At 39.3% G+C, this 24,668-nt stretch overlaps 1 protein-coding gene across 10 annotated transcripts in view; it reads right to left on the reverse strand.

Moving 5' to 3' along the window:
* Positions 1-24,668, reverse strand: part of RPS6KA5 (ribosomal protein S6 kinase A5) — a 119,947-nt gene that overhangs the window by 31,158 nt on the left and 64,121 nt on the right. For 6 of the 10 annotated variants that reach the window (XM_006104704.3, XM_023745865.1, XM_023745864.1 and 3 more), the window contains 2 exons: positions 8,592-8,675; positions 6,177-6,280 (listed from right to left, as the gene is read on the reverse strand). In XM_006104704.3, coding sequence (XP_006104766.1) covers positions 6,177-6,280; positions 8,592-8,675 — 188 coding nt within the window. Of the gene's footprint in view, positions 1-6,176; positions 6,281-8,591; positions 8,676-18,597; positions 18,627-24,668 lie in introns of those variants that run through there. The other 4 variants (XM_023745872.1, XM_023745870.1, XM_023745871.1 and 1 more) reach the window with 2 other exon arrangements.

A 24,668-nucleotide genomic window follows, 5' to 3' on the forward strand; every position in this document is an offset into this window, starting at 1 on the left:
GCACATCCCCAGTAGGGGGTGTGCAGGAGGCAGCTGATCGATGTTTCTCTCTCATCGATGTTTCTAACGATGTTTCTCTCTCATCGATGTTTCTAACTCTCTATTCCTCTCTGTAAAAAGTCAATTAAAATATATTTTTAAAAAAACCAACAAAGTAGACAACTTGATCAGCTTTGATGCATGTGTACACCTGTGAAGCCATCGCCAGTCAAGATCATGAACATACCCATCACCTTCCAGAGTTTCCTGTGTCCCTTTGTCATCAACCTTGCCCTCCTCCCAGTCAACTGTCCCTCAAAAAAATTCCCACACCTGAGCCAGTTTACCTTCCCAGTGCCTCTTTTTTTTTTTTTTAAATATACTTCACCGATGTTTTACAGAGAGGAAGGGAGAGGGATAGAGAGTTAGAAACATCGATGAGAGAGAAACACCGACCAGCTGCCTCCTGCACACTTCTCACTGGGGATGTGCCTGCAACCAAGGCACATGCCCTTGACTGGAATTGAACCTGGGACCCTTGAGCCCGCAGGCCGACGCTCTATCCACTGAGCCAAACTGGTCAGGGCACCTTCCCAGTACCTCTTGAATGAAGAGGGTGGGTCAGTTTGAGAAAGGAGCCCGGACATGTGTGCTGTTAATCTTTCTCCTAGACTTCCCCAAAGGGACCTATGGCCTTGTACCAGACTAACTGTACGCTGGAAAAAGGAAATAATCCGAATGTAAAAGGATTATGAGGCACTGGTTCTGAACTGACACTAATTCCAGGAGACCCAAATGTCACTGTGGCCCACCACCAATCAGAGTAGGGGTTGTGGAGGTCAGGTGATCAATGGCGTTTTAGCTCAGGTCCATCTCACAGTGGATTCAGTGGGTCCTGAACCATTCTGCGGCTATTTCTGTAGTTCCAGAATGCACTGGAACAGACATACTTAGCAGCTGGCAGAATCCTCACATTGGTGCCCTGACCTGGAGAGCGAGGACAATTATGGTTGGAAAGGCCGGGTGGAAGCCATTAGAACGGTCTCTGCCCAGAAACATAGTCAACCAAAAACAGTACTGCATTCCTGGGGGGTTGCCGAGATGACAGCCACCATCAATGACTTGAGAGATGTAGGAGTGGTGACCTCACCACGCCCCCATTCCATTTGCCTAATTGCCTTGTGCAGAAGACAGAGGAATCTTGAAGAATGACAGTGGGTTATGATATGTTTCAACCAGGTGGTGAGTCCAATGCAGCTGCTGTTCCAGATGTGGTTTCATTGCTTGAGCATCCCTTGGTACAGGGTATGCTGCCGTTGTCCTGGCATATGCCTTTTTCTCCATCCCTGTTCATAAGGCCCACGAAAGGAGTTGCTTTCAGCTGGCAAGGTCAGCAGTGTCCTACCACAGGGGTATATCAACTCTCCAACCCTATATCATAACTTAGTTCTCGAAGACCCCGATCACCTTTCCCTTCCATCAGCTATCACACTGGCCCATTATATTGAGGACCTTATGCTGACTGGACCTAGTGAACAAGGAGTAGCAACTACTCTAGACTTATTGTTAAGACCTTGTGTGTCAGAAGGTGGAAAACAAAATTCAGGGGCTTCCTACCCTAATGATTTCTAGGGGTGCAGTGGTGTGGGGCAATATCAAGATATCCCTTCTGAGGTGAAGGATGAGTTATTGCATCTGACCCTGCTGACACCCAAAAAGGAAACACAATGCCTAGTGAACCTCTTTGGATTTTGGAGGCAACATAGTCCTCGTTTGAGTGTGTTACTCCAGCCCATTTAACAAGTGACTCGAAAAACTGCTGTTGAATGGGGGCCAGAACAAGAGAAGGCTCTGCAACAGGCCCAGGCTGCTGGTTGAGCTGCTCTGCCACTTGGGCCATAGGATCCAGCACGTCCAATGGTGCTCGAGGTGTCAGTGGCAGATAGGGATGCTGTTCAGAGCCTTGGCAGCCCTGATAGGTGAACTGCAGCATAGGCCCCTAGAATTGTGGAGCAAAAGCCTGCCATCTTCTGCAGATAACGACACCCCTTTTGAGAAACAGCTACTGGTCTGCTCCTGGGCTTTAAAAGACTAAAATACTTAACTATGGTCCCCAAGTTTCATACAGCCTGAGATACCCATCATACATCATACATTATGCATGAAGCCATAAAGTTGGGAGTGCACAGCAACAGTCCATCCTCAAATGGAAGTGGTATACATGAGACTGGGCGGAGCAGGCCCTGAAGGCACAAGTCAGTTTCATAAAGAAGTCCCAAATGTCCATGGTCCCCATTCCTGCTACACTGCCTTCTCTGTGCCAGCCGCATGGGGAATTCCCTGTGATAAGATGACAGAGAATGAGAAGACTCAGGCCAAGTTTACCCACGGTCCTGCATGATAACGCAGGTGCCACCGGAGTGGACAGCTGTAGCACTGCATCCCCTTTCTGAAACATCCCTGAAGAGCAGTGGTGGAGGGAAATCTCCAGGGAGCAGAGCTTGGAGCAGTGCACCTGTGTGTTCACTGAGCACTGGGGAAATGACCAGATGTGTGCTTTTATACCAATTAAAGACCAACGTGTGCTTTTATACCAATTAAAGCCAGCAGTTTGACTAGATGGTCAGGGGCTCGGAAGGAACATGATTGAAAAATTGGTGACAAGGAAGCCTGGTTGACAACAATACTTGGAAGAGGTATGTGGATAGACCTCTCTGAACAAGGAAAAAATATGAAGACATCTGTGTCCCATGTGAATTCTCACCAAAGGGTGTCCTCAGCAGAGGAGGATTTTAATAATCAAGTGGATAGGCTGATCTGTTCTGTGGATACCGGTCAGTCTCTTTCTCCAGTAACCCCACTGCCACCCAGTGGGCTCATAAATAAAATGGCCACGGTGGCAGGGATGGAGGATACACATGGACTTCGACTCTCCAAGGCTGACCTGGCGATGGCCACTGCTGAGTGCTCAATCTGCCAGCAGCAGAAACCAACACTGAATGCCCGATATGGTATCAATCCCCAGGTGATCAGCCTGCCACCCGGTGGCAGACTGACTACACTGGCTACTGCCATTATGGAAAGGGCAGAGTTTCACTCTAACTAGAATAGACACTTAACATTCCAACAGCATTGCTTCTGATCAAGGAACTCAATTCACAGCAAGTGAAGTGCATGAATGGGACCATGCTTCTGAAATTCACTGGTCTTACCGTGTTCTGCACCAGGTGGAATTATGACTTGTTACCCTCTTTGTTTGGAGATTAAGTATGGTGTAAGGCAGGGGTGGGGAATGTAGCCCGCGGACCATACAAGGCTCTCGAAATCATTTGGTGTGGCCCTGCCAAGGCATTATGGGTGAGTTAATTAAATCCTTGACCAAATATAGCAGGCTAATTTTTAAGTTGATAATTTTGTATGGATCTCGAATTATATTATAAATATCCAAATGGCCCTTGGTAGAAAAAAGATTCCTCAACCCTGGAAGGAGATGCATATGGCTGCCAAGCCGACAAAGAGTGAATCGGCAATGATTAATTTTTAAGTGTCACATGACTGGGCCACAGGTTGCCCAGATTAAACATTATTTCTGGGTGTGTCTGTGAGGGTGTTTCTTCCTGAGATTAGCATTTGAATCCCCTCCTAAATGTAGGTGGGCACCATCCAATCCCTTTAGGGCCTGAATAGAAAAGAGGAAAAAAGAGCTTTACTTGGGACACTGGTCTTGTGACTTCAGAACCACTGGTTTTCCTGGTTCCCCAACTTGCAGATGGCAGATCGTGGGACTACTCAGCCTCCATAACTGTGTGAGCTGATTCCTTATAATAAATCTCCTTTTATATATCTCATTGTTTCTGTTTCTCTGGAGAACCCTATGATAGTCTCTTTATTTTTAGCCATTCCAGTGAGTATACAGTGGCATCTCATTGTGGTTTAGTTGCATTTCCCTAAATCCTTTCATGTGCTTATTTGCCACCCAAAAATCTTTACTGGTTAACTGTCTGTTTCAATTTTTTGCCCATTTTTTTTAAAATGGAGATTTTCCCCCTTGAGTTTCAAGAGTTTTTATTTGATTTATAATTTTATCCCAGGCTGTGGCTTGTCTTTCCATTCTCTTAACAGTTTCTTTTTAAGACCGAAATTCTGATGAAGTCTACTTTATCAGTGCTTTCTTGTATGGACTGCACTTTTTGTGTTCTATCTAAGAAATCTTTACCTAACCCAAGGTCATAAAGATGTTCCTTTATGTTTTCTTACAAAAATTCTATAGTTTTAGGTTTTACATTTAGGTCAATGATCGTTTTTAGTTTATTTTCCTATATGGTGGAATGTATTTATAGAAGTTCATTTCTTCCCCTCACCCCCACTCCCATGATAGCCAATGGTTCCAGCATCATTTATTGAAAAGACTGTCTTTTCTCTACCAAATTGACTTCGCACCTTTGGGGGAAAAATCAGTTGCCTATATCTGTGCGGTTCTATTTCTGGCCTTTCTATTCTATTTCATTGAATATTTGTCTATCTTGATACAAACACCAGTGTCCTTTTAAGTATTATAGCTTAAAAGTCTTGAAGTCAACTTTGGATTACTTTTTCAAAGATGATTTAGCTATTCCTGGTTCTCTGCATTTCTATATGAATTTTAGGTCCAGGTTGTCAATGTCCAGCAAAAAATCTACCCTAATAAAAGAGAAAGATGCAAACTGACCATGCCTTCACAACACCAATCAGCCAATCAGGACTGAGTATGCAAATTAACCCAACAAAGATGGCGGGTTAATTTGCATATGCAGGTGCCGAGCGGCGCGGGGGGGGGGGGCGCTTGCATCATCGCCATGGCGATGACACAGGTGTTCCACACCACCCCAGCCACTCTGGGCCTCTGGGCAGCGCAGGAAGGCAGAAAGGCGGTGCGAAGGTGGTGCCGGCAGCCAGGAGAAGGAAGACCCATTCTTGCACGAATCTTCGTGCATCGGGCCTCTAGTAAATAAATAAAAGAAAAGTCTGCTGGGATTGTGATTGTGGTGAATTTATAGATCAATTGGGAAAGAAACAGCATCTTCACTATACTGAGTAGTTCCCACACTGTGTGCTTCTCGCTACTTCACTGAATACTTCTGCAAAATTTGGAACTTCTCTCTCTGCAGCTTTCTCCTCTCTGACACTCTGCCCTCAAACTCTCGCTGCCTTTGTCTTCCTGGACTCTCAGCTCCACCTCAACTCTCCCTGCGCTGCAGCCTGGACACTCTCAAGGCAGTAAGCTGGGCAATCATAGGGCTCACCTCATAGATTTTCCATCTCTCATTGTTCACTGTCCTTCACTGCTAGATAGTCAATATCTTCAAGATTGTTCTTTCAGATATGTTGCTCATTTTAAAAACTGTTTCAGGCAGAAAACTAAATTCGGTTCTTGTTATTCCATTTTGATAAGTGGAAGTCTCAATTTTTAATGTCAAATCTGCTCTCAAAGTTATAAAATTCAAGTAAGAACAGGACAAAAACATAACTAGTAATTAGTATAATGTTTTATCACTGTTGTTTATTTGTTCATTAATTCATTTCATTCCAAAAGTATTTATTGAATTCTGCATAGTAAAGCACTGTGCTGGCTGGCACCTGAGCATACAATGCTAGGATCAAAGCCAGACGTGCCCTTGCTCTCACAGAGCTTACAATCTAGTGGGACACACAGACATTAATCAAATAATTATAAACGAAAATGTAACAATGCAATTGTGATAACTGCTATGAAGGAAAGGAATAGAATAATGCTATAGTAATCTACAAGAGGGTGATTTTATGGTATTTGTTTCTATTGAGCCTCTATACATGAGCTAAAAAATATCACTATTTATGTTAAAGTCACAAAGAAATTATAATATGTATACAGTGGGAAGAAAGTATCCATCAAATAAACTTCAATATACCATCAAGACAATATGCTAAGTGCTTTGGAATACACAACAATTATGACACTCTCCCTATGAAACAGAAGATCAATCCGGGCACATAAAATATAAAAAAATATAAAGGTTATATATCTACATCCTATAAGATTTTAAATGGAAATTAACTACTTAAACCTAATTTTGTCTATCCCCATTTTTTTAAATTATTTTTTCCCCCATCAGCCGAATTACAGAAATTGGATGAGCTCCTCTGAGGTAACAATACATTGATTTTATTTTAAGTCTTACCTAGAGATCTCAGCTTGGGAATTCTTCTCCCCATCCACAGTGAAAGGAGATGCTCCAGTTAGTAGTTCATACATTAGGACACCTAAACTCCACCAGTCAACTGCCTACAAAACAGCAATTTCATTTGATAGGATATTAACTAACATGTAATTTATAAGAAAGAAAAATGAACAAAATAAAGCTGTATATTTGGCAAATATTTTGAGAAAAAGATTTTGTACATAGCTTTTTGTGCAAGGAGTATTAAATTAGCTCATGCAAGACGTTTAGAGAACAAATATCCAGGTATCCTCAGTACAAAATTTAAATGCGTTCTAGTTATTTTATAAATAGTAATGGTTTTACTTTGGTTAATTAAAAATAAAAATTTTAATTTAAAATAAATTTTAAAAATCTTAAGTAAGTGAAATCTTTGGATTTATGATAGATGGGGGAAAAGTACCACTTACCATTTTTTTTTACCACTTATCATTTTTATTAATTATTCAGCTCCAATAAATATTATACAATTACTTAAAGTCAAAGAACAGAAATAAAACAAAAATAATCACCTAATCAATTCCTCTTATAGAACCTATCACATAAAGCTAATAGTCTTCATTGTAGGAAGCATGATGAGATTTTAAATAATGTAAAACAAAATGTGATCTAAATTGGAAACCAATTTATATGTGTAGTTATCTGAACTGAGAACACAACAAATTACACATAATTTAAAGAATATTGATATACTGAAAATTATTTCTTTTATAATTATGCAAATCAGGATTTCAATAACAGTTGAATATAAGAGCTTATGCCAATGAGATATTATCTGGATGCTAAAGTTTTAAACTCTCTGCTTCCAAATTTGAAAGGTAAGGTCTCAGAAAAATGATGCAAAATGTATGAGCCTAGAGATACTTTAAGGAAAATTCATAACAATGACACAGAAAACAGGCTGAGGCAGACTGAAACCACGAGTGCCAGCCTGGCACAGCAATGAGCATGTTGTATACATTATATCTCATTTAACCCAAAGTCATCAAGGTGTTCCATGAACTCCCATTGACTTAGCTGTATTCTGGACCTCAGGTATGTAGCAATCCTAGGAATAATATAAGGTTTTCTTTCCTACAAATTGGTTCCATTAGGTCTTAGAAGGTAATTTAAAAATTTTAATAGTTATAAAGGCCTACCAAATTTTCCAATAGTTTCAAAGAATGCCTTGACATGAACTAAAACAGCAATTTAATTCTTTTATTTATACAAGCAGTTTTACTGCCATCTGAGTCAGGAACCTCAGAATGTTCTGCTTTTTTATTTGAAACCAGGCTCTTAAATTGATACGGCTCTACACTAAGATGTGAAAACTTGGAGAATAGGGTTTAAACATATGGTAAGTCCTTAGCAAATATTCTCCACATTTAAGACAGTTGGACTGTATATGTGGGGTTTGAAACGGGATGAGGGAAAGGGGACAGTGAGAAGCAAAAAATAGTCAGAATCCCTATTTGGAAAAAGTTATTAATAAAGCAAAAGTATTAAAAAAAAGAATTGAACAGGTAATACAGGCAGAAAAAATATGTGACCTAGATTTTATAGCATAACTACTTAGAAAGCTTCTTCATGGCCTTCATTTTGCACATACAAAGGAAAGTGAGGAGGAAAAAATTAAGCTGTTTAGAGGACTTAGGAAAACAATCGTAGACTATCTTGAATGCTTAAAAAGGATTATTTTCTTTCTCCAAGGATTATTACAATGATTATTTCTGTTGAAGAGATAATCAAGAAAGTCTCCAGTATTTCTACAAAGTTAAAAGCAGAAACTTGGAATAAGAAAGCAGGAAAGATTCCCTATTCAATGATCTCTTAGAAAGCAAATATCAACCTAAGGTGAAACAGTTAATTATATGTCCCATATATTTTCCTAACAAAAATCAATAATGCCAATAAGCACTGTCCAAAATCATCCAGCGCGACTCTAACAGGAACAGTGGACAGTTTATGCATTCACAGACATCTCTGTATTGCATTGTGGCTCAGCTGTGTCCTCAAAGAGCAGCTCCCATGCAACAGAAAATGAATGATTTTTATTTTAAATAGAGTTACTGGTGCTTTGCTCAAGATATAGATTCTTATTTGAAGAATTAGTTGCTTTTGAGGTTTCTTTTTATCAAAGTTATCCTATAAAACAAAAATTATCCTCGCCAATAAAACCTAAAAAAAGGGAAATCTATTTCTATTATCTTTTTCCTCCAAAACACTAGATATCATGATGTGTTCATGTATACAAAGCAAAGGAGAGAAAAAGTAAAAATAAGACACCACCAGAATGAGACTCTGTTGAAGAGACTATACCTAAGTTATAAACAAGGATTCTTATTATATATTTTATTGAGATATACTAAAAAAAGTGTCAAAAATAGAACATACCTTGTCATGTCCCGAATCTCCTCCTCTGATGATATCTGGTGCCATGTATTCAATAGTGCCACAAAACGAATATGCTCTTTCAGCCTTAAACAAACAATCAAACAAAAAGGGATTTGATTTCAAGCTGGTATGACGAGTGACAAAAGGAGAAGGTTCATAAGACATGTCAATGATTGAGATTAATTACTATGTACAACAAAGAAACATAATGGCAAAATCTACTAGACAGACCCTCTTCTACCAGAATAGACCATTACTTACACAGTATGAGTCCTGGATAAAGGAAGACTTCCCGTGCCTGAAACCTACCACCATTCATTCACCCGTGCATCCACCATCCACTTAGGAATCCAATCATTCACTCTTCTTCTTTTCTTTATGTGCACAGATTTTAATTATTGGTTTCTTTAACCATTCTTTTCTATAAGACTATAAACAGTCCAAGTAAGATAACATGAACTGTCTAATACTTTACTATGGATGACTTTATTTCCACACTGAAGGCCTGGCGCATGAAATTGTGCGTGGATACGGTCCCTAGGCCTAGCCTGCGATCAGGGCCATCTTCCCCAGCTGCCGGCCCCGCCCTCCGCCACCACCCACCCTGGTTCCCGTTCACCATCGGCAGTGATTGGAGCCTGCGGGCCTGGGGGGGGGGGACCAAGAGGTCGGCCCATTCTGCCCGCTCGCCAGTCCCGCCCTCTGCTGCCACCCACCCCGGTTCCCCATTTCCCATCTGGTGATAGGAGCCTGGTGGCCGGGGGAGGGACTGAGAGGTCCGCTGTTCCTGCCCGCTTATCGGCCCCATCCTCACCGCAGGTCGCCCTCGGTGTGTGGGGCGACTGGCGGGGTGGGGGCCTTGGCCTGGTGCCGCCCGCATCCCCCACCACCCACCCCGGGTCCCCCATTTGCCATCGGCAATCAGAGCCTGCCGGGCTGGGGAAAAGGACCAAAAGGTGGTCAGTGCACCTCATAGTGACTGGTTGAGCGGTCGTTCTGGTCATTCTGCCGTTATGGTCGCTGGGCTTTTATTATACAGGATAGGCAAGACTGGGAGAACACTAGAAAACTTGGAGGGGGAAGGAGGCCAAATGCTAATAAAGGGAATACTAAACCTAACGATAAAAAAGAAGGAAATTTTCCTACCTCACCATCTTGTCTAGTTTGGCACTGAAATCAGAATGTTTAGTGATGATGAACAAACTGTTTTTAAAGCTTTTCTCACCCTAGCCAGTTTGGCTCAGTGGATAGAACATCGGCCCTTGGACTGAAGGGTCCCAGGTTTGATTCCAGTCAAGGGCATGTACCTTCATTGCAGGCTTGATCTCCATCCTGGTCAGGGCACATGCGGAAGGCAACCAATCGATGTGTCTCTCACATCGATGTTTCTCTGTCTCTCCCTTTCCCTTCCACTCTCTAAAAACCAATGGAAAAATATGCTCAGGTGAGGAGTAACAAAAATATAAGTAAATAAAGGAAGATTTTCTCTTAAAGAAAGTTGTTTCTCCTTTGTAGAATTTTAAAAAGGACTAATTTTATATAGCAGGCTAAAAATTAATTTAAGAAACTGAAGCCATTTAAAAAATGACCAACTGTGTCATAAGACTCATCCCAACATAAAAAGATCTAAACTAATGCAGATACGTTAAACGGGGATAAAGAATTCCTCTTTAATAATACACATTTGTATGGCTATATCTGAAACTTTTAAAGGCACTTTGGCGTCATTAAAATACTTTTTAAAAATTATTTTAGAGCAATCTCTTCAATTTATACTTTACTCTTCTTTCACTAACAAAGGTTAAGAAAAAGAAGCATTCCTCTTATTTACCATTTTTTAATGGAAAGAACTCCATTCTAGCAATGCTATCAAAGTGGTAGAAGTCCCCTATTCTATTGGCTAAAACTTAAGCCCAGATATAATGAATGTAATAAATTTATTTAAACACTGTAATAATAAATGTATTAAAACTACTTAATACTTAATTAAAATACATACATATATATATATATATATATATATATATATATATATATATATATATATATAAGCAAAAATAAAATATGTTCTATAATTCATTTATTTCTTTTTAGGTGCTATGTAAACTGAAAGATTACTATTCACCTAGAAACTAAAAGAAATAATTCCATTATGCAGAGATCTGAAAAAAAATTTTTTGTTTAGCTGGCAGAGTGCTACTGGATAGCTAATATAAATCATATGTCAAATGTCATTATCTCTCTGCTTCATCATTTCAATACCAAATGTTAATTTTGTATCAAACTATTAGAAAGAATAAAGCCAAATAAAACATATTTCATATAAACTTGTATATAAAAAGTAATGAATAATGGAAAACACATTAACACTTGGATTGTGGGAAACGAGTTAAGTCGGCTCGCGTGAATTGCGCGTACTCCGCGGGAGCCGTCTTAACACGGTTCATATAGATTTGCGGTGGAGTGCGGGAAACGTGTAAACTCGGGCCGATTGTAACTGCGTATTACCAAATATTTGTTTGTTTGCCGTTCACAAAGATACCTACCTGCGTATGCGAACCGTTTCATACCCATTGGGGTAATAGGTATCATAAAAATCCCTTGTAAGTAGAGAACACTTTATGGCGCTGGTCGAGTACAATACCGTTAGGGTACCAATGTATTGTTTTCTCATTTTATAACCGATATCCCTGGATATCTCACCATGCAAAGAGAATAGTTATTGAGAAATACTTCTTGTGTCCGGACGTCTTTAGTTTTGAGTTTTGTGAATATTATTACGTGTTTAAATATTTAAATATATTGTGATAAAGACATTCATATAGAATTTTTTAACCAAATAAAATAAAATCGTTCCGCAAAGTGTTCGCATAATAATTATTTTTTTATATCAGATATCTATCGGAGTACCGCTATTTTCAGTTAGTATTATTTTTATTTGCTTTAACCTAGAATGTCGCAGCATTCAGACTATAGTGATGATGAGTTTTGTGCAGACAAGTTGTCCAATTATTCTTGTGATAGCGATCTTGAAAATGCGAGTACAAGTGATGAAGATTCTAGTGATGATGAAGTAATGGTGCGTCCCAGGACATTGAGGCGACGAAGAATTTCGAGCTCCAGCTCTGACTCAGAGTCAGATATAGAAGGCGGGAGAGAAGAATGGTCGCATGTTGATAATCCACCGGTCTTAGAAGATTTTTTAGGGCATCAAGGATTAAACACAGATGCTGTTATAAATAATATAGAAGATGCCGTGAAATTATTTATCGGAGATGATTTTTTTGAATTTCTTGTAGAGGAGTCAAACAGGTATTATAATCAAAATAGGAATAATTTCAAACTTTCAAAAAAAAGCCTAAAGTGGAAAGATATAACCCCTCAAGAGATGAAGAAGTTTTTAGGGTTAATTGTTCTCATGGGACAGGTGCGCAAAGATAGAAGAGATGACTATTGGACCACGGAGCCATGGACGGAGACGCCATATTTTGGTAAAACGATGACGAGAGACAGGTTCCGACAGATATGGAAAGCTTGGCACTTCAATAATAATGCGGATATCGTAAATGAATCAGATAGACTTTGCAAAGTGAGACCAGTACTAGATTATTTTGTGCCTAAATTTATAAATATTTACAAACCTCATCAGCAATTATCACTAGATGAAGGGATCGTACCTTGGAGGGGAAGATTATTCTTTAGGGTATATAATGCTGGCAAGATCGTTAAATATGGAATATTGGTTCGTTTGTTGTGCGAAAGTGATACAGGATATATCTGTAACATGGAAATTTATTGCGGCGAAGGAAAGCGATTATTGGAAACGATACAAACAGTAGTGTCTCCATACACTGATTCGTGGTACCATATATATATGGACAATTATTATAATAGCGTCGCAAATTGTGAAGCACTTATGAAAAACAAATTCAGAATATGTGGAACAATCCGGAAAAATCGAGGTATACCTAAAGATTTTCAAACAATTTCTTTGAAAAAAGGTGAAACAAAATTTATAAGGAAAAATGATATATTGTTAAAAGTGTGGCAATCAAAAAAGCCTGTATACCTGATTTCTTCGATTCATTCTGCGGAGATGGAAGAAAGTCAGAATATTGACAGAACATCAAAAAAGAAAATTGTCAAACCGAATGCACTCATTGACTACAATAAACATATGAAAGGTGTTGACCGGGCCGACCAATAACTTTCATATTATTCGATATTGCGGAGGACGGTCAAATGGACAAAAAGGTTGGCAATGTATATGATAAATTGCGCATTATTTAATTCTTATGCAGTTTACAAATCAGTGAGGCAAAGAAAAATGGGTTTTAAAATGTTTTTGAAACAAACAGCTATCCACTGGTTGACGGATGATATTCCAGAGGACATGGACATTGTTCCAGACCTTCAACCAGTACCGTCTACTTCTGGAATGCGGGCTAAACCACCTACATCTGATCCACCATGCAGGCTATCGATGGACATGAGAAAGCATACGTTACAGGCAATTGTCGGAAGTGGAAAAAAGAAAAACATTTTGAGAAGGTGTCGCGTATGTTCCGTTCATAAATTGCGCAGTGAGACACGCTACATGTGCAAATTTTGCAATATACCTCTACATAAAGGGGCGTGTTTTGAAAAATATCATACGCTAAAAAACTATTAATTTCTATTTGTTTTGATTTATTATGAAAATTTTATTTTAAACTTTAAAAATATGTGTATATTTTTAGGTAATAAGTATTTTTTGGGTTTTTCGTATTTAGTTTATATATATCGAATTATTTATGTACTGAATAGATAAAAAAATGTCTGTGATTGAATAAATTTTCATTTTTTACACAAGAAACCGAAAATTTCATTTCAATCGAACCCATACTTCAAAAGATATAGGCATTTTAAACTAACTCTGATTTTGCGCGGGAAACCTAAATAATTGCCCGCGCCATCTTATATTTTGGCGGGAAATTCACCCGACACCGTAGTGTTAATATTACTAAGCCATAGTATTTATCACTTTATCTCATCTTAAAAGACACCTTTAAGACATTATATGCTAAGCCCTGGCTGGTGTGGCTCAGTTGGTTGGAGTGTCTCCCATGCATTGATAAGTTGCATATTGGATTCCCCATCAGGGCACATACCCAGGTTGTGGGTTTCGTCCCAGCTCGGGGTGTATGCAAGAGGCAACTGATTGATGTTTCTCTTTCTCTCTCACCCTCTTTCCCTCTCTCTAAAGAAAAAAACAATCAGTAAAACATATCATTAGGTGAAGATTTTAACAAACACACAAAACATTATATGCTACATCAAGTTTAGTTATACAGAAAAAAAAATTCTCTAAACTGGTTTGTGAGTAAAAAGATAATGGGTTTTGATTTATTGACTTTCTAGATTTTTATTTAGAAAGCACTCTTTTTAGCAAATACATATACATTTTCATTTATAGGAAACACCATTTTGAAACTGTATTTCCTTCTAAGTATGAGACAATGATTACATTTTACAAACTGAAAGTTATGAAAATCTGTATTCTCTTCTTTAAAACACTAGATATTCACAAGATTAGTGTACAAAGGGTATGAAACATACAGATTTTATTGATTAGTGCCAGAAAGACTTCCCGTGTCTTACTTTTCTGACAATGAGAACTATGCAGTTCAGTTCTTTATTGTCTTGACAGAGAGTGAGCTGAGAACCACACTAAATGCTAGAAGATATTTCCTCCACCTTCCAGCTCTCTCTGAATTCACTTTAGCTTTTTGTATTGGTTTTTTAATCATCACCCAAGGATAATGTTCATTGATTTGAGAGAGAGAGAGAGGAAAGGAGAGAGAGGGGGAGAAACAGGGAGAGAAAGAGATCGATATCAGAGAGAAACATCAATCAGTTGTCTCTTGTTCTCGCCTCAACTGGGGATTGAACCCACAACTTAGGTATGTGCCCTGACCGGAATCGAACCTACAACCTTTGGGATGATGCTCCAATAAACTGAGCCACCCAGTCAGGGCTAGCTTTTCTGTTTTGTTTTGTTTTTTGTTTTTTTGTTTTTGTATGTGTGTCTACATTAATAAATAATACATAATTACAGTGGAGCCTTGACTTACGAGTTTAATTCATTCCGTGACAGAACTCGTAACTCAAATTACTCGTATGTCAAATCAAAAAGGGAACGAGTGAGACAAGTGATGCTGGGCTGATGTTGTGGCGTTCACTGTGACGTTCGCTGTGCCAACTAGCTGTGGGGTATCTGAAGCTGGCTCGTAACCCGAATTTTAGCTCGCAACTCAAAGCAAAAAATCGGCCGAGAGATGGCTCGTATCTCGAAAAACTCGTTAGTCGGGACACTCGTAAGTCAAGGCCCCACTGTATTTATTTGATGGAAATTCTAGGAGACAGAAAAATTAAAGTTTAAGTGTCGGAAAGTTCCAATAATGGAGGAATAGTAAATAAAGGCAAAGCACTTCTTAAATATCTCAGTGTGTTTTTTTAAAAACACTGCCATTTTAGCCCCTTGCAATTCTGTATCTGCTTCCTTGTCCTCTGCCTCAATGGAAGTGTTACTCCCTCTGGGTTCTGACTTTCAGAATAATTCCAGTCATTCTATAAGACACCAAATTGAAGAGGTGTGACAGGCGATGGTTTCTAGTGGGAGACAGGAAAGAATACAGGGGCATATGTTAAAGCTACCACGAAGTTAAATATTGTGAATGAGAATTGCCTTAACGTGTGTGTGTGTGCACCATCCTGGCGATAATACGGAATAGTTATACTTAACTGACCAGCTGACCAAAGAGGCTTCCCTCTTCCTTAGACAGAAGAATCAGATAACATTGGATAAAAAACTGCTTTCCTTCTAATGAAGAATCCAAATAGGAACTCAATTGCCAAACTCTCAAGTATTTCTCAATAAACACTAGATTAAATGATTCCTAGTTTCTATTTGCTAATGTTTTATCCTGCTCTTACCTGCTCATTATTGATAAACATGTGAGTTAAATGTAAATTACCAATGAAAAGAAGTTTTTCCACATCCTGTGTTTTTTCCACCCTAAATTTGAAAATTCTCACAACTATCTGGAAATGTTTGATTTTAAGTGACTATCTCATTGCTAATCATCCATGACTTTGTTCACAATACAGTAAGGGTAACCCTCAGGTGTCAGCCATGAGGAGGGAGCCGAAAACCAGCAATGTAGGCATCCAACCTATGCTACGCGGCACAAAGGGAGAAAAGGTAATTCGTTACAGGCCTCAGCAATCCAGAAGCTTGACTTTGGATACTCTTATGAGAACAAAAGATGAGGCCCTCAGCTGAAATGGAGTGGACTGGAATTAACACCCTTGTGTAAACCTTGGAACCTAAGAAAGCTGAACCCTTAGTAAGTGTGAAGTCTAGAAAAATGAAATTCACTACCAGCATAGGTTTGTTTCAATTTGGGCCCTAGCTTAAAAAACAAACACTCCTCTTGTGAAATCAAAGTGTTAGGCTTGTATATTTTGTAGATATGGGACATGAATGTACTCTTCCCCCATGGCATGGGGAAAGTGAAAAAATCAGTGATACTCTGGAACCAGAGAAATTCCCACAACTTAGCTGGTCCAGAATTCACATGAATAAAGCCCTGGAGGCAAAAAATTACTAAACAAGTAAACTAGAATCTATAAATACAACAAAAAGAAGACTCCATAAATACAACAAAATTATTTTAAACAGAACAATCTACACTAATAAAAGACAAACATGCAAATTGACCGTACCTTCGCTATGCCTTAACCCATGCCCACCAGCCAATCAGAGCGACTATATGCAAATTAACCCAACCAAGATGGCGGCCGGCAGCCACAGAGCTGGAGCGAGCAGGAGGCTTGGGTGCTCCAGTGATGGAGGAAGCCAAGCTTCCCACGGCCAGCTGTAGCCTCCGCAAAAGGCAACAAAGTTTCAATTATAGAAGGTAAATAAATCCCAGAATAAAAAAAAGAAAAAAAGGAGAGGCTGGGAGCTTCCGTCGCCGGGGGGCTTAGTGAGCCTGAAAACGGCCCTCAGCTCCTCACCCAGACTGGCCAGGCACCCCAGTCGGCACCCCCCCACCCTAAAGGGGGTGTGGCCAGCCTGAAAACAGCCATCAGCCCCTCACCCAGGCTGGCCAAACCTCCATGGGGCGAGGGTCCCCACTGGGGGGGGGCTTGACCAGCCTGCAAACACCATCAGCCCCTCACCCAGGCTGGCCAAACCTCCATGGGGTGAGGGTCCCCACTGGGGGAGGCTTGACCAGCCTGCAAACAGCCATCAGCCCCTCACCCAGGCTGGCCAAACCTCCATGGGGTGAGGGTCCCCCACCCTGAAGGGGGTGTGACCAGCCTGCAAACAGCCCTCAGCCCCTCACCCAGGCTGGCCAGGCACCCCAGTGGGGACCCCCACCCTGATCTGGGACACCCTTCAGGGCAAACCAGTCAGCCCCCACCCATCCACCAGGCCTCTATCCTATATAATAAAAGGGTCATATGCAAATTGACCCTAACAGCAGAACAACTGGGAATGACTGGTCGCTATGACACACACTGACCACCAGGGGGCAGATGCTCAATGCAGGAGCTGTCCCCTGGTGGTCAGTGCGCTCCCACAGGGGGAGCTCTGCTCAGCCACAAGCCAGGCTGCCAGCTGCCAGCACAGCAGTGGTGGCAGGAGCCTCTCCCGCCTCCTCAGCAGCACTAAGGATGTCCGACTGCAGCTTAGGTCTGCTCCCTGCTGGTAAGTGGACATCCCCCGAGGGCTGCCGGGCTGCCAGAGGGATGTCTGACTGCCAGCTTGGGCCTGATCCCCCAGGGAGCGGGCCTAAGCCAGCAGGTGGACATCCTCCAAGGGGTCCCAGACTGCAAGAGAGCACAGGCCTGGCTGAGGGGACCCCCCCCCCCAAGTGCACAAATTTTTGTGCACCGGGCCTCTAGTAATCTATAAAAGACAGTATGTTGTAAAAGAGGAAAGATATGAATGAAGGAAAATATCCATACAACAATATAGCAACACAGGAAAGATTAGAACGTTATGAAAAAGAATCAAATAGAACTATATAATTGAAAAAAATACATAGTAATAAAAAATAGAGTAAACATAGTAGACGCAATTAAAGAATTTGTAAAATAGAACATATACTTGAGAAAATTATCCTGAATATTTTAAGAGTCCCAAGCAAACTAAATAAAAACATATTCATAGGTGATGCATTTCTATAGTGGTTAGAAAAGTGTTTGCCTTATAATAATTCACTATACTTTTGGTTTTGGTTTTGTTTTACTTCACAATAAAAATTTTTTTTTAAAAAACCTAATCCATTCCTAGATATATCTATACCCAGTGAACTAATCATTAGATATGCAGGGCAAAATGAAGGCATATTAAGACAAAGACAGAATTTACTATTTACTGCTCCTTGTTAAAAAAAACCTAAAGGTTGCACTTCAGAAATAAACTAAACTCACAAGCTAAGAGTAAGATGTAAGAAGCAACAGTGAGCAGAGGAAACAGGTAAATATGTGAGAAAATCTAAACAAGTATTAAATTTATAAAATGAAAATAATAATTATACAATAATGATTAGTTTGAAGAAATAGAACATAATCCAGGACTAAAATAATAAGTAATAATATGTAAAATGATATAGATAACTGAAGTTAAAACATTCCAATGTTCTTGAAGTGGTCATGACAATCATAGACATAATGGTTCATTTTAGACTCTATTAAAGTCATTATATAATTTTAAAATGTCAGGGTAATAACCACTAAAAGAACAGAAATAGGGTATATATATATATAACTTCCCTCTAAGGATGAATATATAATTTCATATTCTTAGAGGGAAATAAAAGAAAGTAATCTTAATCATTTAAATAGAAGGCAGGAAAGGAGGGGGAAGAGCAAAGAGAAATTATGGTAAAATAATAGTAAAATGAGAAAAATAAAAATACATCAGTAATCATAATATACAGATTTAACTCACCAGTTAAAAGACAGAAACTCTCTGGATCAAAAACAAAATCCAGCTATATGTTATTTATAAAAGGCATACCTAAAACATAATGACAAAGAAATATTGAAAGTAAAGAGATGGAAAAAGATATATCAGACCAGCACTAACCAATAGAAAGCTGGAGTATCTTTTTTTTTTTGGAGTATCTTATTAATAGCAAGAAAATAAACTTTAAGGTAAAAAAAAAATTATTAAAATTGGGTAGGGTCATTACATAATAATAATAAAAGGAATTCACCAGGGGAATAACTTTATTCCAAATCTGAATACCCTCAAAATTTTTTGAGGAGACTTAACCTATATAAGCAAAAATGGAGAGATCTTCAAGAAGAAATGGACAAATCCACAATCATAGTATTTTAACATATCTCTTCTATAACTGACTGGTCAAGCAGGACAATAATTAGTGAAGCTATGGAAGATATCCCAATGTTTATAAATATATACAAAAATTTTGTATCTAACAATTAGTGAATACACGGTCTTTTCATATAAATGTAAGACATTTATAGAAATTAACCAAGTAGTAAGTCACAAAGCAAATACCACAAAAATAAAAACATATATTTTGTTCTCCAAACAGAAAGCGAATTAGAGCTCATTTACAAAAAGACAACAAAAAATCCTATGTATGTGAAAACTTAAAAACCTATTTGTAAGTAATTCATGGCCCAAAGGAAGAAAACCACAATGAATATGAGATTATTAGAATAACAATAAAAATGCTATATGTCAGGACTTGTGAGCTACATCTAAAGCTGTTCTTACAAATTGAGTTTTACTTTAAAAGATTAAATATTAGTGAGCTAGATTTCCAATATAGCAACAATATAGCAACACAGGAAAGATTAGAACGTTATGAAAAAGAATCAAATAGAACTATATAATTGAAAAAAATAGTAATAAAAAATAGAGTAAACATAGTAGCCCAGTGCACAAAAAGTTCAGAAAAAGAATATGAAAGAAATTCATAGAAAGTAAAGGAATGAAGTAACAAAGGAACATCAGAAAAGAAATAGAAAAAATAAGAGGCCTGACAAAGTTATTTTTGGATGAGAATAATAAAATGGACAAATCTTTAGCAAACGGATCAAGAAAACACAAAAGTTAAACTCCAATTTAAGAAGTTTCTTCCTTGGTTGCCAGTTTCGAGAGAAAGATTATATAGCTCCATCTCTTTCTCTAACTGACCTTTCTCCTTTTCATCCTCTTCCTCTTGGAGCCTTTCACTCACCATTTTATACTGATTAAAAATTTTAATGGAGAGACAAATGGATGGGTGGACTGACTGATAAACAGATAGATTAAAGAAAAAATCAGAATCCCACATTCCCTTCTAGCTAGTGTCCTGTGCTTCTCCTTTGTCAGTGTTGGTTTACACACTCTCTTTACTTACCCACATGTCTCCCACTTCTGAGTCTACCCCAATTTGGCTTGCACCCCCTACCAATTGACTAAAACTGTTCTTGCCAAGATCACAATTGACTTCAATTTCAGTCCTCATCTTACTTGACTACCTAGTAGTGTTGAACTGGAGATTGCCTCTCGTGCGCCATGCTCCCATGCTCCCCTGACACACACACACACACACACACACACACACACACACACATTCTCTCTCTCTCTCTCTCTCTCTCTCTCTCTCTCTCTCTCTCTCTCTCTCTGTATTTTGTAGGCTTTTCCTCTTCCACCTCACAGTTCAATCCTCAGTTCCTCACAGTTCAATGCTAGGTACTCTTCTGTCCTATGTGCTCGTAATTCCCACATATATATGGCCAACCATGAGCTATCTCCTGGGCTCCAGACCTAAACATGCCAATAATGTATTTCCACTTGACTCTCTCATAGGCTCCTCAAATCAACATAAAAAAACTGAACTAATCTCCCCCCATCCAAATTCTGTCCTCATTTGCTCTGGGAAATATATTTCTATTTAATTTTCAGGAATTTATTTTTACACATGCTTGAAGTTCCTGCTCCTGGTATAATATTCATCTCTGTATATTTCTTAATTTAATAATTTAACAAATATTTATTGAGTACCTACTATGTGCCAAGTATTGAAAGGCCCCAGAAATATAGTGGTGAACAGCAAATTCCTTGCCCTAATGAGCCTGTATTCCAGAGGTATTTGTCAAATATTCATATAACTACTAAATGGCAAGTTATTTAATTATGACTTATTTATAATATTTAATTTTGAGTTATTTAATTACTAGTAGCCCAGTGCACAAAAATTTGCACAGTGGTGGTGGTGGTCTTGTCAGAATGTGTTATATTATGCAGATGCAAATCTATTTAAACAGATTTGATGTAGATATTTTCAAAGATGGAAGAACTGTCCCTGTCAACTGTTTTAGTTGATTCATATCTTCACTAATTGTCATCATTGCAAAGTTTTCAGTCCCCATATGGATTGCTGGATATAATAGGTCATGCGCTGTCCCTGTCCTTGCAGCCTTTGTTACCTTAAGGACTTTAGTTTTCCATTTATATGTTTAAGTACCAACCTTACCGGCTTAAAAATGTAAGCTTTTAACACTGCTCTCTCTGTTCCATATCCTTCCGATAAAAAGTGGAGTTGGGTTACAGCACAGGAGAGAAATTCAGAAGGGGAATATTGAAGTAATGACTGCAGTAGGAGAAGAGGGAACCTATTTCCCTGGCCACAGGCGCTGGAGCCCTGGACTACAGGGCTGGCAGCTTCTCCGGGTGGCTGCAGCCTAGGACCTCGGGCGGGTGGCTTGTCCGTCTCCTGGGCTGCAGCTAGCCGCAGGCGCTGGCGCCTGGACCAAAAGTGGGTGGCTTCTTCTTCTGGCGGCTTCTTCTGTGCTTACAGGGAGGGCAGTCAGTTATGTGTATATGTGTGTGCATGCAAACATAGGAGTGTACACGTGTGTATGTGGAAATCTGCTGGGCAAGTCAAAACCATAGAAGAGTCGCTCCTATCTCTTGAATCTTCCAGAGATATCCCCCACTTTTTTATTCTATCACTACTGGAGAGTCAGTATTTGCAGCAAGTCAGTCAGTGACTCTCTCAGTGTCTATTTCTGACTTCTTCTTTCTCTGTCTGTCTTCCAACCCCTAATCATATTTCCACCTGGATGCATCATTTTTACTCCCAATATGCTGTACAGAGAAGGAGTCAGGATGCTGTCTTCCCATGAATAGTACTCAGTAACAAACCAATTGCATTTTAGTTGAGCAATGCCCATACCTACCCTTCAAATCCCTTCCACCATGCATTTCTGTTTCCCTTTTTGTTTGTTGGATTGTTCTGCTGCTCCTTCTCCTCACCCCACCACCCTTGGATCGTAATGTAAAATTCTTTTACCATGTCAAGAAATTATTAAAAATACAGGTACTTTGAAAAAAAAAAAATACAGGTATTTCTCCGAACACCGGCTGGGGGGGGGAGGGGGGGCAGGGAAGAGGCAGCTGCTGGTGGCCCTTTGCCCTGCCACCTGGCTCTTGCCTGCCGCCTGGGTTTCCAATAACCGTCAGTGGCAGGCGGCTTCTTCCGTCCTTCCCCTTTCGCCTTCCCAGCATTGCGTCTACGTATGCAAATTAACCGCCATCTTTGTTGGAAGTTAATTTGCATATCGCCCTGATTAGCCAATGGGAAGCGTAGCGAAGGTATGGTCAATTACCATGTTTGTCTATTATTAGATAGGATGAATTGTTCCCAGATTACATTTTGCTAAACTGGATTATATAAGGATAAAATTGATTTTATTTTAGAAACCTTAAAAATCTTTTATATGATAAGGAACACTTTACAAATTTGATACTTTTATAGATGTGTTCTTTTCTCAACAACAGATTTTGATAAATCCCTTCAGGTTCTGAGAAGAAAAGAAAACATTTCTAAATATCTGTCAACTAATATATGTCCTTCATAGGATTTTTTGAGAGTACAGTTCAGCAAACATTTATTGAGTTCTTACTGTGAGTCAGACAGTCTACTAGGTATTGGATATAAGATTCTAACTGAAGACTTTAAAAACATTCAGAGCATCTGTTCTTACTTATAGATAAAGAAACTAGAGGCCTGGTGCATGAAATTTGTGCACTCAGGGAGGGGGGGGTCCTTCAGCCCAGCCTGCGCCCTCTCACAGTCCAGAAGCCCCTTAATTGATTGCCCCACCCACATGCTGCAGCCCACCAGTTGGTGGCCAGGGCCGCCCTCTGTGGGGCGATTGTGGGGCCATAGCGGGGCCTGGTACCAGTGTGTGTCATAGCATGGTTGTCAAGACGGTAATTCTGCTGTTCGGCTGTTCGGTAAATTTGCATATTATACTTTTATTATTATAGATAATGTCAAGGTGATTCATTTATGAGTTATTAATTACCCTATTCTTAAATATGGTATGTACATTCTCTGTTTTCATAATTTAACATTGAGCACTTAAAAATTTTCATAACAGATTAAAATGAATCTGCATGTAGTTAAATAAAACTAGACATCCTAAACAACTCAGTGCTCAAAAACTATGGCATCTGATGAGAATACCTTTCCTTCCCTTGAAGAGCAGCTGTTGACATGACTAGCAGAAACGCAAGGCTCTCTTGTGAGGAGTCACCTGATTTAGCCACATAGCATAGCTGACTAATCTGTATTAAAATCCAACAACTCTGATCCATGTTTGATTTTTGTTTATTTTTGGTTTTGTTACTAATATTTTGCTGTCCCCAAGGGCCAACATCTGCCAAATGATCAGACACAGGTACCCATAAATATGGGATTATTAAGTGATTCTTTCCCTTGTATTACCAGAACATAGTTAATGTCTAGCACATAGAATGCCCTCACCAAATTGATGGAGTGAATGAGTGAATGTATGAATGGTTCATACATTGAAAAAAGAGATAGAAGAAGATATAAACAAGTGGAAGAATATACCGTGTCCATGGATTGGTAGAATTAACATCATTAAAATGTCTATACTCCCTAAAGCAATCTACAGATTCCCTATTAAAATACCAAAGGCATATTTCACAGATCTAGAACAAATACTCCAAAAATTTATATGGAACCAAAAGAGATTCTGAATAGCCACAGCAACTTTGATAAAGAAGAACAAAGTTGGAGGGATCACAATACCAGATATCAAGTTATACCACAAAGTCACTATAATCAAAACAGCCTGGTAATGGCATAAGAACAGGCATATAGATCAATGGAACAGAAATCCCAGAAATAAACCCAAGCCATTAATACTTGACAAAGGAGGCAAGAACATACAAAGGAGTCAAGACAGTCTCTTTGATAAACGGTGTTGGGAAAATTGGACAGATATATGAAAAAAATGAAACCAGACCACCAACTTACACCATACACAAGAATAAACTCAAAATCGATAAAAGACCTAAATGTAAGCTGGGAAACTATAAAAATCCTAGAAGAAACATATGCCTCAGACAACTCTCGTAGCAATATGTTTACAGATACATCTCATAGGGCAAAGGAAACTAAGGAGAAAATAAATAAATGGCACTACATCAAAATAAAAAGCTTCTGCACAGCAAAAGAAACCGTCAACAAAAGGAAAAGGAAGCCCACTGTATGGGAGAACATATTTGCCAATGATACATCTGATAAAAGGTTAATATCCAAAATATAAAAGGAACTCATACAACTTAACAAAAGACAAACAAGCCAATTAAAAAATGGGCAAAGGACTTAAATAGACCTTCTCCAAAGTGAACATACAGATGGCCAAGAGACATGAAAAACTACTCAAAGTCATGATAATGAGGTATTACCTCCCACCTGTCAGAATGGCTACCATCAACAAATCAACAAATGACAAGTGCTGGCAAGGATGAGGAAAAAAGGGAACCCTAGTACACTGCTGGTGCGAATGCAGACTGGTGCAGCCACTGTGGAAAACAGTATGCAGGCTCCTCAAAAAATTAAATATAGCCCTAGCTGGTTTGGCTCAGTCAACAGAGCATCGGCCTGCGGACTGAAGGGTCCCAGGTTCGATTCCAGTCAAGGGCACATGCCCGGGTTGCAGGCTCTATCCCCAGTAGGGGGC

The sequence above is a fragment of the Myotis lucifugus genome, unplaced genomic scaffold (assembly GCF_000147115.1).
Source record: "Myotis lucifugus unplaced genomic scaffold, Myoluc2.0 scaffold_593, whole genome shotgun sequence".
Classification (NCBI taxonomy): domain Eukaryota; kingdom Metazoa; phylum Chordata; class Mammalia; order Chiroptera; family Vespertilionidae; genus Myotis; species Myotis lucifugus.